Genomic DNA, 17,255 nt, shown 5'->3' on the forward strand with positions numbered 1-17,255 from the left:
ACTTCACGTGTGATGTGAATCTCTCTTTTTGGGATGTTTGCAGCCTAGATTCATGAGTTCATTGGGTTGAAACCACCTGAAAAACGTTGCTGTTGAGTTGATTCCAACTCATAGCGACCCTACAGGACAGAGCAGAACTGCCCCATAGGGTTTCCAAGGAGTGGCTGGTAGATTCCAACTGCCAACCTTTTGGTTAGCACCCAAATGCTTAACCACTGCTATGAGTCAGAATTGACTCAGTGGCAATGGGTTATTACTAGACTAACTATTTATTTCGTATTTGTTTTAGTGTTTTTATTTTTTAATTTATATACAGCAAAATTCACCTTTTGTGGTGTACAGTTCCATGGATTTTACCAGTGCATAGAGGTGTGTATCTCTACCACAAACAAGACACAAAACAGTTTCCGTACACCAAAACATTCCCTCCTGTTGCCCCTTTTGTGGTCAGGTTCCCCCATCCCATCCTCTGGCCATCACTGATCAGTTCCCTATCCCTAGGGTTTTGCCTTTTCTAGAATATTACATAAACGGAATCATACAATATGTAGCTTTTTGGGTGTGGCTTCTTTTACTTATTAAAATGTATCTGATATTCATCCATGTTGTTGAAGGTATCAGTAGTTCATTTGTTTTTGTGGCTGAGTAGTATCCCGTAGTGAACGTACCACACGGTTTGTTTATTCATTCACCCACTGAAGGACACTTGGGTTGTTTCCTGTTTTTGGTGCTTATGAATAAAGCTGCTATAAACAGTCCCACGCCAGTTTTTGTGTGAACATAAATGTTCAGTTCTTTTGGGCAAACAGGAGTTGGATTGCTGTGTCCCACAGTAAGTGTATGTTTAGACTTTGTAAGAAACTGCCAAACTATTTTTCATAGTAGCTGTACCATTTTACATTCCCACCAGCAATTCATGAGAGTTCCAGTTGCTCCTCATCTTTGTCAGCACTTGGTATGGTCTTTTTTATTTCCTCCATTCTAATAGGTGTGTGGTGGTATCTCACTGTGGTTTTAATTTGCACTGCTCTAATGATCCAAAAAAAAAAAATTTTTTTTTTTTTAAATGATCCATTGATGACGATGTGCTTATTTGTCAGCTATTGTTTTTGGTTAAGTGTCCAAGTCTTTTGCTCATTGTTTTTATTGGGTTGTTTGTTTCTTTATGTTGAGTTATAAGAGCTTATATATATTCTTGCTCTAAGTCCACTGTCAGACATATTATGTGCAAAAATTTTCTTTCAGTCTAGGGATTGTCTTTTCATTCTCTTAATAGTATCTTTTGCAGAGCAGAAGGTTTCAATGTCAATAAAGCCCAATTTATTATATTCATGCTTTTACTTTTTAACTAATGCTTTTGATATTGCATCTAAGAAATCTTTGAGTAACTCACTCAAAGTTACAAATGTTTTCTGTTAGGTTTTCCACCAGAAACTTAACAGTTTTGTTTTACATTTAGGCATATGATCCATTTTGAGTTAATTTTTATGTAAGAAAAAAACCCGATAAAAATAAGCCCATTAAATGATGTTCCACATTAGTCTGAAGAGAAATGCAAATCAAAACCACAATGAGATACATGCCTATTAGAATGGTTAAAAACAAAACAAAACAAAGAAAACAACTGACCATACAAAGTGTTGGTAAGGATGTGGAGCAACTGGAAATTGCTGGTGGAAATGCAAAATGGCATAGCCACTATGCAAAACAGTGTGTCAGTTTCTTTTAATGCTAAACATGAACTTATCACATGACCCAGCTATCCATTTCCTAGGTATTTATCCTAAAGAAATGAAAACTTAGGATCACACAAAAGCCTGTATGCCAATGTCTTTAGTGACATTATTCATAATCACCCCAAACTGGAAACAACCTAAATGTCCTTCAGCAGGTGAACGGATAAACTGTGGTACATCCACACAATGGAATATTACTCGGTAATTTAAGAAACAAACCATTGATCCATGCAACAATATGGACAAATCTCGAATTATGCTAAGTGAGTTAGTGAATGCCAGTCTCCAAAGGTAGCATCCTGTATTATTCCATTTATGCGACATTCTGGAAAAGGTAAAATACAGGAACAAATCAATGTTTTCCAGAGGTTAGGAATATAGGGAGGGTCTGAATACAAAAGAGCGGTGTGAGGAAATTCTTCTGGGATTTGGAATTGTTTTGTGTCTTGTCTGTAGTCATGGTTACAAGAATCCGTGCATGTGTAAAAATTCATAGGAACGTACCCCCCAAAGAAGGAAGCTCACTGCATGCAAACAAAAAAATTCAACCAACTCTATTTGTGTGGGTTTCTTCCTAGGCTCCCTAGTAACCATTTTTTAATGTTAGGCTTTATCCTTCCATTTACAAAATACAATCAACACACATATACAAATATAAATATTCATAGGTCAGCTTCCCCTCTCTTGGATAAACACCAGCATTCGATAGTCACTTAGATAAATAATAGTATGCTTTCCTCCACTTTGCTCTTCTCGCTAAACAATATATCCCGGAGATGGCTCCATAATACTATGCAGGTGAAGTCCTCACTCTTTTCTGTACTTGCACAATAAATACTCCATTGTGTGGATGTACAGTAGTTTATTCAATGACTCCCCCCTGCTGATGAACATTTGTGTTATTTCCCATCTTTTGCTGTAACAAATAATGCTGTAGTAAGTAATCTTTTGGAGGTGTATCTTTGGAAGAAAGTCCTGTAAGTTGGATTGCTGGGTCAAATGGTAAATGTATACTTAATCATGCTAAGTAATGCCAAATTACCTTGTGTGTGGGTTGGACCATTTTACGCTCCCACCAGCAATATATGAGATGTCCTGTTTCCCTACAACCTCACCACAAGAACATACTGCTTTTTTTGTTGTTGTTGTTAGGTGCTGTCGAGTTGGTCCTGACTCATAGAGACGTTATGTGCAACAGAACCACACATTGCCTGGTTCTGCACTATCCTCACAACTGTTGCTATGTTTGAGCCCATTGTTGCAGCCACTGTGTCAATCCATCTCGTTGAGGGTCCTCCTCTACTTTACCAAGCAAGATGTCCTTCTCCAGAGACTGGACCCTCTTGATGACATTTCCAAAGTGTGTGAGATGAAGTCTCACCATCCTCGCTTCTAAAGAGCATTCTGGCTGTACTTCTTCCAAGACAGATTTGTTCATTCTTCTGGAGTCTGTGGTGTATTCGATATTCTTCGCCAACATCATTATTTAAATGCATCAATTCTCCAGTCTTTCTTATTCATTGTCCAGCTTTCACATGCATATAAGGTGACTGAAAATACCATGGCTTGGGTCAGGCACACTTTAGTCCTTAGACACCTTTGCTTTTCAACACTTTAAAGAGGTCTTTTGCAGCAGATTTGCCCAATGCATCATTAGACTTTTTGACTGCTGCTTCTGTGGGCATTGATTGTGGATCCAAGTAAAATGAAATCCTTGACAACTTCAGTATTGCCCTATTTTTTTTTTACTCGATAGCACTATTTTTTTTTTTTTAATGCCCCTAAATTTGAGGTGAACAAAAGTGCCCTGTGGATAAACAGTGAGTTAATGAACTGTAGGTAGGGTTATAGGCTACTACAATGGCTTATTTTAAATACACATTTTTGTCTTCTTAAGTTAACTCAGACTCTCAAGACAAGTTTTCAATTATTCTTTTAACACTCACAGAAGTCCACCCCAGACCTATAAGAGGAGTCTTACTTAAGAACAAATAAACAAACATATATTAATGGTATTTATTTCTGAATGGCAAGTTTACTGGTGATCTTTAAGTTTCCTCTCTGTCCTTTTGCAATTAATAACAATATTAATAATAATCTATCTTTAAAAACCTGCACTAAGTCCTCAGTGCTTTGAGCCAAAAGCTTTTTAGCAGAAATCCTGCATCTGCAAGGAAGCCCACAGTTCCACCAGTGCCCAGGACTGCAGGGAACTCACCTCCTCCTTGGCACTGCCTGCCACATCAGCCTAGTTCTAGACGGGACAGAAAAACACAGAAGAAAAGCATGCAGTCTTCCCCTGAATCCAGTGCTTTCCTCCAGAGACCTTTACTCTATAACAGAGGTTGGCAAACCACAGTCCATGAGTGGAATCTGACCCGCCATCTGTTTTTGTAAATATGGTTTAATTGGAACATGGCCATGCTCATTCGTGACATGTTGTGATGGCTGCTGTCATGCTTCAAGGGTAGAGCTAGGTGGTTGTAACAGAGACCGCATGGCCTCCAAAGCTTAAATATTTACTATCTGGTGCTTTACAGAAAACATTTGCTAACCCCTGCTCTGTTACAACAAAGACCATAATAAATAACATATAGTCAGGGCCCCTATTGAGCTCACCAAGCTTATGTAGCTATCGTCTTTGTACCAATGACATTAAATAAGAAGGCAAGTGCCCAAAGCTGTGCTGTTCTACTAACAAGGCACGTAAGACTAAATATCATGGTGCAAGTGTTAAGTGCTCGGCTGCTAACTGAAGGGTTGGTGCTTCGAACCCACCCAGTGGCTCTGTGAGAGAAAGACCTGGTGATCTGTTCCTGTAAAGTTTATAGCCAAGAAAACCCTATAGGACAATTCTACTCTGTTGCTATGGGTCAGAATCGAGTTGATGGCACCTTTTAATAACAGCAAGTATAGGAAGCCGAAGACTTACTAATAAACCAGCCAGGAATTTCTCGAGCTTGTCTCCTTTGACTTGGCCTGGTGAGCTTGGCCCTTTCTAGGGCCAAGATAGCAAAAGAAAACAGTGATCTGTTCTTGCATTCTCAAGGGCATTGGTCAACATAGAAATAATTAAATCCCATTTCTCAGAAGATGCCTAAACACCTTTCAAGCCCAGCATCACCTCTGCTTCTTCCATCAGCTGCTGTGAGTGGTTTGCCACCTGCCCGAATGGCTGGTTTCAGTGGAGCGCACACACAATTCTTAGCTCTTATTTGCATATTTTATAAGGAAAATTTCCTTTATCACCCACAAATGATTCTGAGAAAGGCCTCGGCCTCTACTTTGGGCCCACTTGCGGCCTCTGCTTGAATACCTTCAGGGACAAAAAGCAGAATGTACACAGTCTCCCTTAACCCCCACCCCATGTGTCATACAGGTCTATCCCAAGCCTGTTGGTCACAGAGGATGGTGCCCTGAGGTGCTTTTCTGTTTTAGGAAGTTTCTTGAAAAAAAAAAAACTCTTCTGTTTGGGAGAGAAAAAAAAAAGACGTTTCTCAATATTTTCATCCTTTCCTATTTTATTATTTAATTACCTGTTTCTGTATTTCTCTCTCTCTTCTTCTCCCTCTCTCTTAACCTACACACCACCATCCCCCTTACAAAAAGCATATGAGATGGCTAACAAAATACAGGCCCACAAGATTAAAAAAAAAAAAAAAAGTAAGGAAACTGGGGCAAATAGAAAATAAAAGTAGGAAAGATACAGCGAAGCCAGGGATTACATTAGTACCCTAAATCCACTTTGTAAGGTATGGTATAGTTTCTTTTAGAGGTAGGCCAGGAATTTGTTTCTGAGTTTCCTAGAAGCCAAGTCAAAGAGAAAAGCAGGATCAGTTCCATAATCCATAATGTCTGTAGGATTAAAAAAAAAAGTACATAATACACACACACACACACACACATACGCTGGTACTGAGGCCTGACAGAAATTCGAGTTTTGCAAAGAGGTCACTGCATGAAGGAGTATTTTAAACAACATCCTTGAGTCCCTCCCACCATCAGTCCTCTGCAGCAGGGCTGGGCCCAGTGTCTGGCATGTAGTAGGTGTCCCAGAGGTGTCTAGGGGAGGAAAGCGGAAGAAAGCAGAGGAATGAGGTAGTAAGGCAATCTCTATCAAGAGTACTGTGACTTACCATGCTCCATTCTGTGTTAAACCATTTGGCCCCACAAGGCTTGAGATGGCAGGATTGCTGGCTGGGGGGTCTCTCCAAGAAGGAACATTCATAGGGATCCAGCACTTCAAAGGTGTCCACATTCTTCCTAACACAAATCACCTCCCTCTGTTGGGTTCCGCTTCCACACTCGATGGAACACTGGAGAAAGAAGCAGAAAAACACGGGTGTCACACGATGGAGTGAGGCTGAGAACTACCGTCCATCAAAGGGTCTTTATGAATGACTGCTATTATCACTTCAGTGAGGAACAACCCAAGGGAACCTGGGAAACATTTCTGGAGAAATTGAACGTGGGTTCTGATTTTCCTAACAGTTCTGTCTCTGGAATGCAGAGTGGCTACACTGAATTGCCATAGCTTAAGGCTGTGTTGATTATGATGCCCTCTGTGGTGAGAGGGAAATGGTTCCCTTTTGACTTCCTGCAGGAATACACCAGCCAGTTAATTTGGGTGTGTCTGTCTGGTGGACTCTGAGACCTCTCATTGTAAAATAACCAATGACCACTCTGGTTTATCTGCTAGTCTGTTAGGGTGGTTACTTGAATGAATTAGTCTTCCAGAACCTACACACCTGTGGATGAAGGTTGAATTAAAATTCTTTGAACACATAAAACTGAAAAGAAGACCCCACACTTGGGACAAGATTCCCTAAGGTCAAGGCCATCCCTTCCCCCACTAGGAGGCCTTTGATCATAAAGTCCAGTCCCAGTGTATTGCTGAAGCTTAGAGAAAATGGCTGAAAAAAACCCACCTACCTACAGAAAAAACTAGAAAAACCTCACACCAACAGACTACAAACTAGTTAAATGGGGCATTAATAAGCCTGCCTTCCTAAGCCATGGCCGTCAACAATTTCTGCTTTGTCCGTGCCTCCTTTTTACCATCTTCACGGGCATCCAGAAAACGACAGGGCTTCGTAGCTTGTTTTCATATTTTCTTCTGTGTTAGTTTATATATTGACTTGGTTGCTCCTGGTGCCTTGAGACTATGAAAGACCCCCCAGAACTAAGACAACCGAAGGGTGAAGTAAACCCAGAGATGGAAGAGGAGAAAAGAAATATGAAGTACCTACAACAGGCAAATGTAGAGAGACCAGAGTTTAACAGTGGTTACCAGGCACGGGAGGAAGGGAAGTTGGGGGGGCGGGGGCGGGGGGAGGATTATTATTTAGGAAGTGCTGAGCTTTTGTTTATGGGGGAAAATTTGGCAAAGGATACTGGCGATGGTTGCACAATGTGACTGATGTAAATTGATCTCACTGAATTATAAATGTGAAAAATGTTGAATTGGCAAATGTATTATCTGTATTTTTACAACAATAAACAAAATTAATAGAGACAATCCTGAGCATGAATAATACCTTGGCAGAGTACCTTATAAACAAGAGTTGGGCTCTGTGCCCCTAGAGTAGAAAAAGACTTGACACACTCCTAATTAGGTTCAGGGGATCAGGAGAAAATAAACGCCTTCCTTCCTTGGTGGCTTAGAAAGCCTCTGAAGCCAGAACGTCCCCTGTCTCTGCCTCTCACTGGACTTAGGTCTTGTTCTCTCGGGCTGGCTTTCTCTACAGCCTCAACATGGTCACTGATAGCACCTGAGCTTACAACTTCCCGCTAAGTCTCTTCCAAATTAAATCCCAATTAAAAGTCTCAGGGAAGGAGTCTGGCTCACATGTCCATCATGGGACTATCACTGTGGCCAGGGTGGTGGGGTATGTAAGATGCCAATTCTCATCCAAACCACATGGTTGGAAGGAATATTTTATTTGTATATTCTGAATCAGATAATGTTTCAGATTCAAACAGTATCAGTAAATCAGCATGCTTTATTTCATTTTCTTTGGGAGTAACGTCAAATTCCCAGGACGGGGAGGTGCCAGCAGGCTCCAACATCCTTATAAATCTAGAATCAAAACCTTGTCCACATTCAATTATGTTCTGACGCTTTTGGACAATCAATCCCTTGTTTCTAATCTTAGCAGAAATCAAGGTGGCCTTCTCCAGGGTTCATACCACTCACAAGCAAAAGAGACCCAGAGTCCTCTATACTTAGTACAGATATGGAACCTCACAGCAGTCAATGGTCAGACCGTGTTTGAAAAACCCTTGCTTTGCAGGTGAAACAATATGCACCTGGGACACACTTGATAACTGATCACAGCTCTACTTCTCATTAGTTCTCTGACTTGGGGCAAGTCATTTAGCTTCTCTGAGCCTCAGTTTCTTCACCTGTAAAATGAGGATAAGAACACGCCTCCCAGGTTTGCTGTGAGGTTTCCATGAGATGCTATACATCAAAGGAGTTGCCCATTGTTTGGGACATGGGAAGTGCTTAATAAATATTAGTTGCCTTTTCTACAAGCTTATTATTTTTAATGCTAACTATTTCAATCTCATTATTGATAGTAAAACACTGTTGTTGCTGTCGAGTTGATTCCAACTCATGACGACCCCATGTGTGTCAGGGTAGAGCTGCTCCTTAGTGTTTTCAAGGCTGTGACCTTTTGGGGGCACATTACCAGGTCTGTCTTCTGAGGTGCCTCTGGGTGGGTTTGAACCCCCGGCCTTTGGGCTTGGTTAAGTCAAGTGCTTAACCATTGGTGCCACCCATGGACTTTGAGAAATAGTTGGCATTAAAGATAATAAGCATGGAGAAAAGGAAACTAATGTTTACTAAGCACTTCTCATGGCCCAAGAAATGGGTAACTCCCTTGATGTATAGCATCTCATGAAAATCTCAGAACAAACCTGGAAGGTGTGTTCTTATCCTCATTTTACAGATCAGGAAACTGAGGCTCAAAAAGCTAAATGACTTGCCCCAGGTCAGAGAACTAATGAGACGCAGAGCAGGGTTCAGTTACCAAGTGTGTCTGCCTCTGATATTCACTGCAGTGGCATTGGAATTACTAGAATTCTCTTTCTTTCCGAATTTTCTTTGTTTATAGGCAGATTATAAAAACATTAAAGGAAATTTAAAAAGAAAACCTTAAAACGTTCATGTATTTTCATATTCCAGTCTTCACTTGCCATTATAAGCACTTTCTTCACCATCTTAATCATCATTGTTATTGCTACAGAATTGTTTATGGAGTTTTGATACACCATAATATCCCTAGACATTCTGCCATCATCAACATCAGTGCTGAAAAAGCCTTTTTTATTTTGTTGGTTATTTCTTTAACATAAATTCCCAGGAATGGGGTGACTGGGTTCAGACAAATGAATATTTTAATAGTTCTTGAATTTTATTGCCAAATTGCTTTCCAAAAGGGGCTGTATCAATTCACAACGGCAAGGCAGGCATTTTTTTCAGGGTATTTTTTTTTTCTCCTAAATTTATTTATTTTGTTGTTGTCGCCAGGGACAGATAGACAGACGCCCTCAGTGCCGGCCACACACCTGACTCCAGCTTCCAGCGAACCATTCCACCTTGCCAGCGCAGGGCCCATTGTCACAAGGAGTGGCCTCCGCTGGACGGTTGTTCCCACAGCCCTCTAGGGGCAGGCTGCCGATGTGGTTGGTCATGCACACCACCGAGCGTGTTCGCACACCAGCACCGCACTCTGCTGAGCACTGCAAGACAGGAGGGGGTACATTAGTGGGAAGGCCCCCAGCAGTTTCTGAAGTCACTTCCAAACGATGCAGAGGATGACTCGACACCTTGTTTTCCTACCAACGCCATCCCCCACCCCCCAGACTTTCTCACAACTTCTTACGCCTCGCCTGGTTATTTTCCACCCTACTCCACTATAGGGATTCCCTGAGTGGTGCAAATGGTTAATGCATGTGGCTAATAACTGGATGTTGGTGGTTCGAGTCCACACAGAGGCACCTCGGAAGAAGGGCCTGGCGAGTTACCTCCGAAAAGTCAGCCATTGAAAACCATATGGAGCACAGTTCTACTCTGACACACATGAGGTCTCCATGAGTTGGAAATAACTCCATGGCAACTGGTCTTGGTAATTCCGTTATGGGGTGTCAGTGTGGCAGCCCTGCCATCTTGGATTTTCTAGGACAGTCGTAGTTCCAAATATTCTGTCCCAGTGTTGCCATAAACACATATTTGTTAGACTATTGGTTCTGGCTTTCACTTCTAAGAACATATTCAGCAGAAGAAGAAAAAGTACATGAAAACTCAGGCCCACGTTTACCTGCTAGTAGCTGAGTCTAGGCTGGTCTGGAAAAGGAGGAGAAGTGAATTCTGTCACGTCAACACTGCTTCCTGATACAAGGGCAGATGGTTCCAATCCCTGAAGATCTTACCTTAGAGTCACAGTCTGAAGAGTACTGAGAAATATGCTGGTACAGAGGGACAGCCTGGTCTTGAAACCAGACAAATCAGTGTTAACATCCTACTAGCTGTGTGGCCCAAGGCAAGCAACCCAGCCCCTCATGCTTTGGCATGCTCACCTGGACAACTGACAAAGGAACCCATTCCTGGTAGGATCAGAGACAATGAATGTAGTGTTTTGTAGACATCAGGTGCTCAATAAATGGAATAAGGGCTTTAAAGGGTCAAGTCCTACATCCCCACTTTAAAGTGGAGAAACTGAGACTCACAGAGGTGAGCAGACAGTCCGTAGACAGACCCCCGCCCACTAAGGCTTTCTCTTCTACAATCACCCTCTGGCCTTGCCTGGGGCATGTTATGAACATCCCTGAGTCATACTGTCAGGTTCATAAGACAGTATTTTCCTTCTGTCTTTAAATACCTCGGAAGGCTGCCTTATTTTGCTTCTCATGCTATATTTTCAGACCTTTTCTGGACATCATCCAGGTGTACCACAGATACCCCACACCCAACAGGTAAGACATGGAACACTGCCTTCACCACCAAAACTGTTCCTTCTCTTGATTTTCCTACTTGTATTCAAGTTTCTACCCAGATTCAAAAGTTGACTGTTCTGCCTTCTTGCTTCCAACATCTTGTCAACCATCAGGGCGCTTGGACTCTCATTTAGCTACGTTTCTCTTGTCTCGTTCCTTTATTAGCCCATGGCTCCCATTTACCTTATCTCCCCTGAATTATGGTTGCAGCCTCTTGCCCACCCTCACTAGCTGTTCTAACACATTGGGCTTCCAGGTGTTGGGACCCGTGTGCTAGAAATCCCTCTGATGACTTCCCATTCCTACATTCATGTACAAGCTTCTCCAACGGCATGAAAATTTTCCTACAATACGGATCCAATCAATCCATTCTTCCAGATGAATCTCTCAATATTCTATCACACACACCCCATGCTGGACACAGCCAGAGTGGCCGATACTCTCTGGTCATTCAAAGTGCTCCTAGCACCCCTGTCCTTGATGTTGCCTCTGCCTGGAATGCTCTTTGCCTTCACCTGGACACACTGAAACCCTCTAAGGCTCCACTCAAACGCCATCTCCTCTGTGAAAACTTCTTTCATTAGCCCTATTCAGTATACTCTTTCCCGCCTCAGAATTCTCATCGTACTTCATACTCTGTGTTCTTCCTGTGTATTATAGCTATTTGAATCTTGTCTATCTTTTCCCTTTTTCTTTACAGAATAAAGCTTGGCGAAGGCAGGGACTATTGAATCATCTCTGAATTCTTCTCAGCACCCAAGTCAGTGCCTTGTCCAAGGAAGAATCCATGAATGTCAGTTGACTAATTGAACGTAGGCCTGAGCCCTCCCTCACTCATTTCTCTTCTTCCATCAAAACCAAATCAAACCTGTTGCCATCGAGTCGATTCTGACTCAGGGCGATCCCATGTTATACAGTAGAACTACTCCATAGGGTTTCCTTGGCTGTAATTGTTACAGAAGCAGATTGCCAGGCCTTTCCTCCTCGGCGCTGCTGGGAGGGTTCAAACCACCAATCTTTAGGTTGGTAGCTGAATGCAAGCTGTTCGTACCACCCAGGGACCTTCTTCTCTCATTAGCACCTTCCAGTCCTGGAAGTGGCTTTTTAGAACACGAACGAAGCCCATTCTGTTGTGCCTTCTCTTAAAATAACCCACAAGCCACTCTGTGGGAGAAACAGGTGGCAGTCTGCTTCTGTAAAGCTTTACAGCCTTGGAAACCTTTTGGGGCACTTCTATTCTGTCCTACAGAGTCGCTTTGAGTTGGAATCGACTCGACAGCAGTGGTTTTGGTGTGGTGGGTATCTTAAAATCAGTGTCAATGTCTGGTGTCTATCAACATTGCCAATTTCGAAAATGAATAAAAATAATATAATTTAAAACACAAAAACTGAGAAAGGGAAAAAATACAACCACATTTCCTTATCAAAATTTCCGTTTTCATTGTTGGTCATTGCTTCCTAGTCGTATAAAACCACAGCCCAGCGTAAGTCCTGAGACGTTTGCACGCCTCCTGAGGAGGTGGGTCTGTCTTCTCAGGGAGAAGCTCCTGGGGCAAAGGGCTCGCAGACACTTCTCCTGACCTACACTCTATCTGTTATTAGAAATTGGAGACATTTTAATCCATCACTTAGGTTAAAAAAAAAAAAAAAACTCTCGTTATAATAATTGGAATATTCTAGGCTAACGGGCTTTTTGTTTTGGCCAGGTATCATCTATTTCCTAACTCTAAAAGTCAAGATATATAAATTTTCCTAGGGAATACAAGGTAAATCAAATTCCAGTCAGTGTTTCAAACTCTAAGAATATTTCTTTCCAGGTTATATCCATGCGAACAGCTAACTTAATTTTCTGCTTTTCAAACCAAGTACTGTACACACACACACACACACACACACACACACAAACCAGCTGCCGTCAAGTCGACTCTGACTCACGATGACTCCATGTTTGTCAGAATAGAACCGTGCTACACAGGGTTTTCAGTGGCTCATGTTTCAGAAGTAGATTGCCAGGGCTCTCTTCTGAGGCACCTCTGGGTGGACTCAAACTTCCAACCGTTCATCTAGCATCCCAGTACGTTAACCATTTGTACCACACAGGGACTCCAAGTAATACACAGGCATCTGGGAAAGTTTCTCTATCTTCCCCCATGTACTTAAAAGTCTGGAGGCCATGAGAATTTGAAATTCTGTTCTGAAATTTCCCCCTTTTGTCAGGACTCATCTATGGAATCTTTGATCAAAAAGCTCAGTAATGGTTCTTGGGGACCATCCAGTTCTTCCGGTCTCACGGCAAAGGAGGCAGTTGTACATGGAGGCGATTAGCCACACATTCCCTATCCTCCTCCTGTTCCTGACTCTCCTTCATCCTCTGTTGTTCCAGGTGAATGGAGACCAACTGTCATGTCTTGGACAGCCCCCTGCAAGCTTTTAAGACTCTAGCCACTACGCATCGAACTAGGAGGTAGAGCAGAAGCACTAAACATGTTATTAGGCCAATTAACTGGGATGTCCCATGAAACTATGACCCTAAACCTCCAAACCAAGGAACCAAATCCCATGAGGTGTTTGGTTGTACATAAGCAGCCTCAGCAGCTACTCTTTTTTTTGTTGTTGTTGTAGATATATCTACCACACAACCATTGCCAGTTCAACTTTTTACAGGTGTACAACTTACTGACAGCAATTACAATAACCGCCTCTGCAACCCTGCCCTTAATCAATGAGATTTTTCCAGCACCGTTAGCGCCCTTTTCCTTCTCCCTTCTGCCCCTGGTAACCACCAATAAACTTTGGTCTTTATACACTTGGCTTTTCTTGTCTTTTTATAAAAGTGAGGTCATACAATATTTGTCCTTTTGTGATTGGCTTATCTTGCTCAGCATAATGTCTTCAAGCTCCATCCATACTGTAGCATATATCAAGACTTTATTTCTCTTACTGGCTGAGTAGTATTCCATTGCATGTATGTACCACATACTGTTTATCCATTCATCTGCTGATGGGCATTCTGGTTGTTTCCACCTTTTGGCTATTGTGAATAGTGCTGCAATGAACACTGATGTACAAGGCTGTTTTTGAGTCTCTTCTTTCAAGTCTTTCGCATATATACGTAGAAGTGGAATTGCTGGATCATACAGTAGTTCTGGAGCTCTTGTGGTGCAGTGGTTAAGAGCTCGGGTGCCAACCAAAAGGTCAGCAGTTCAAATCCATCAGCTGCTCCTTGGAAACCCTGTGGGGCAGTTCTACTCTGTCCTATAGGGTCGTTATGAGTCAAAATTGACTCGACGGCAACGGGTGTGGGTATAGCAGTTCTATTTTTAGTTTTTTGAGGAACCACCACAAGGGCTGTACCATTTTGCATTCCCACCAGCAATGGATAAAGGTTCCATTTCCCCACATCTTTGCCAACATTTGTTATTTTCTGTTTATTTTATTTTATCCTAGCCATCCTACCCGTTCCCACTGCTGTCAAGTTGATTCTGACTCATAGCAACCCTAGAGGACAGAGTGGAACTGCCCCATAGGGCTTCCAAGGAGTGGCTGGTGGATTTGAATTGCTGATCTTCTGGTTCGCAGCTGAGCTCTTAAACACTGCGCCACCAGGACCTCTTAGCCACCCTAGTGGAAATGAGATGGTATCTCACTGTGGTTTTGATTTGCATCTCTCTGATGGCTAACGACGCTAAGCAATTGTTCATGTGTTTGGTGGTCATTTTAGTGTCCTCTTCGGTGAAATGTCTGTTCAAGTCCTTTGCCCATTTTATGATTGGGTTATCTGTCTTTTTGTTGGTAAGTTGTTGAAGTTATATGTATATTTTGGTTATTAAATTCTTGTCAGATATATGGTTTCCGAAGATATTCTCCCAGTTGGCAGCTCGTTGTCTCAGTTATCTAGTGCTGCTGTAACAGAAATACCACAAGTGGATGGATGGCTTTAACAAACAGAAATCTATTCTCTCACAGTGTAGAAGGCTAGAAGTCCAAATTCAGGGTATCAGCTCCAAGGGAAGGCTTTCTCTCTGTGTCAGCTCTGGGGGAAGGTCCTTGTCATCAATCTTCCCAGGCTAGTTGAGGAGCTTCTCAGTGCAGGGACCCCAGGTCCAAAGGACGCACTATGCTCTTGGGTCTTGTTTCTCGGTAGTATGAGGTCCCCACGTCTCTCTGCTCACTTCTCTCTTTTATATCTCAAAAGAGATTGACTTAAGACACAACCTCATCTTGTAGATTGAGTCCTGCCTCATTAAGATAACTGCTGCTAATCCCACTCATTAACATCGTTGGGGTAGGATTTATAATACATAGGAAAATCACATCAGATCACGAAATGGTTGACGATCACACAACACTGGGAATCACGGCCTAGCCAAGTCGGCACACATTTTTGGTGGACACAATTCAACTCATAACACTTGTCTTTTCACTTTTTTAGTAAAGTCTTTTGATGAGCAAAAATTTTTAATTTTTATGAGGTCCCGTTTATTTATATGGAGCCCTGGTGGCTCAGTGGTTAAGAATGCAGTTTCTAAACAAAAGGTCAGCAGTTGGAATGGACCATCTGCTCCTTGGAAATCCTGTGGGACAGCTCTACTGTCCTATAGGGTTGCTATGAGTTGGAATCGACTCAGTGGCAATGGGTTTTGTTTTTTATTTATTTGTATTGCCTTTTGCTGTTTGTGTTTTTGTTATCATATTAGATACCTTATTGTTGAAATCCAGGCCTGACAGCATTGCCTCTGATTGCTCTTCTAAGAATTTTATGGTTTCAATTTGCACACTTAGGTCCTTAGTCCATTTTGAATTTGTTTTTGGGTATGGTGTAAGGCATGAATCCTGTTTCATTTTTCTGCATGCAGAAATTCAATTTTTCCAGTACCATTTATTGAAGACACTTTTCTTTCCCCATTGAATGGACTTAACACCCTTGTCAAAAATGAGTTGACCACAGCTGTGGGGGTTTGTTTCTGGACTCCAATTCTATTCCATTGGTCTATGTGTCTATTTAATTTACATTTCATTTAATTTAAATTAATTCTGTAATTTAATTTCTTTACTTGGAAAACATCTTAAAAAATTAAAAATTTCAAAATTGAGTGTGATAGGCTTTCTAAAAGTTTTTTTTTTTTAACTTGTTGTGATTAAAAAAATAGCTTTTGTATTTAGACCTGCCATCAATGTACAGAACTAAAAAGTAAAAGATGCCTTTGTTTGATAAGGGTACCCTCAATTAAAAGTAGCCACATGAGTATTTTTAAGGTGAGTCAACAAGTCAGAAGAAATTATGTCTAGCAGCTTATGAGAAGTTCAGATGAAGTTCACAACCTCAACTCATTTATATAGTGAACAATCAGTTTTAGGTTTCAATCTAATTTTCTTTGGTCTCTCCCTCTTGAGGGAGTTCCTGGGTGGTGCAAATGGTTAAGCTCTTGACTACTAACCAAAGAGTTGGCAGTTCAAACCCATCCAGAGGCGCCTTGGAAGGCCAATCTCATCTTAGTTGTGGGCAAAAATCTGCATTTGCCAGCAAAGAGGTGTGGAAGCCCCTTCTGACTCAACGTTTTCTCCTTGCCTCGCTAAACCTCAGTCCCTGCTTTGGACAAACATGACTGTTTCTTTTTCAACCACCTCCAGCATGAATAATACAAAATAAGGGCTTCAGAATCTTGCCGTCAAGCTCTGTTGGTGGTGGTGGTGCCGTTGAGTCAATTTCAACTCATAGTGGCCCCATGTGACAGAGTAGAACTGCCTCATAGGGTTTCCTAAGCTGTAAACTTCACCAGAGCAGATGGCCAGGTCTTTCTCCCGTGGAGCTGCTGGGTGGGTTTGAACCACCAACCTCTGGGTTAGCATCTGAGTACTTAACTGTTATGTCACCAGGGCGCTCAGGTCAAACCCTAGCTCTCTCCTTCCCTGGCCTCGCGAATTGGGACAAATTCCTTAACCTCTCAGAGCCTGTAGGGGTAAATACACATCAAAAAGAAAAAAAAAAAAAAAGGATCAATTTTCCCAGATGCAAAAAAGGAGATTCCCACTTCCCTTTCTCTTTAGAGCATTTACTTGAGAAACCTTGTAATTAGAATTTTGTCCTTTGCCTCTTTTGAGAAATTCTCTTGAAAGGCTAAATAAGCTTCTTGCCAGTTTTACAACTTAGGAATGTTTCCTCAAGGACTTGGGAGCCATCTCTTTAAAATGCCATCAGTAAGGAAGACAGCCCCCTGCCTCTCAGTTTCTGTGGGAGGGAAAGGGCCTAACTTCATGGGCTCCAACCTGTGAAACTAGCTCCTGTCATAAAGGTATGAGAAGTGCTGCGTTTTTCCTTTGGATAAAGGCAATTAACAAACATTGGTGACTACCCCCCCAAAACAAAACAAAACAAAACAAAACAAAAAACCCATTGCTGTTGAGTCAATTCTGATCCATAGAGACGGGATAGGAGAGAGTAGAACTGCCTCCAGGTGAGTTTAGGATAAGCAATGTGTGAAAAACGGTGCAGTCAAGTCTCTTATTTGATGACTA

General features: G+C 41.9%; 1 protein-coding gene across 1 annotated transcript in view; it reads right to left on the reverse strand.

The window, feature by feature from the left end:
• Positions 1-17,255, reverse strand: part of THSD4 (thrombospondin type 1 domain containing 4) — a 688,190-nt gene that overhangs the window by 8,287 nt on the left and 662,648 nt on the right. Inside the window, exons 15-16 of the mRNA XM_023552873.2 lie at positions 9,312-9,485; positions 5,873-6,052 (exon numbers count right to left, since the gene is read on the reverse strand). Coding sequence (XP_023408641.2) covers positions 5,873-6,052; positions 9,312-9,485 — 354 coding nt within the window. The remainder of the gene's footprint in view (positions 1-5,872; positions 6,053-9,311; positions 9,486-17,255) is intronic.

This window comes from Loxodonta africana, chromosome 13, assembly GCF_030014295.1.
Source record: "Loxodonta africana isolate mLoxAfr1 chromosome 13, mLoxAfr1.hap2, whole genome shotgun sequence".
Lineage (NCBI taxonomy): Eukaryota > Metazoa > Chordata > Mammalia > Proboscidea > Elephantidae > Loxodonta > Loxodonta africana.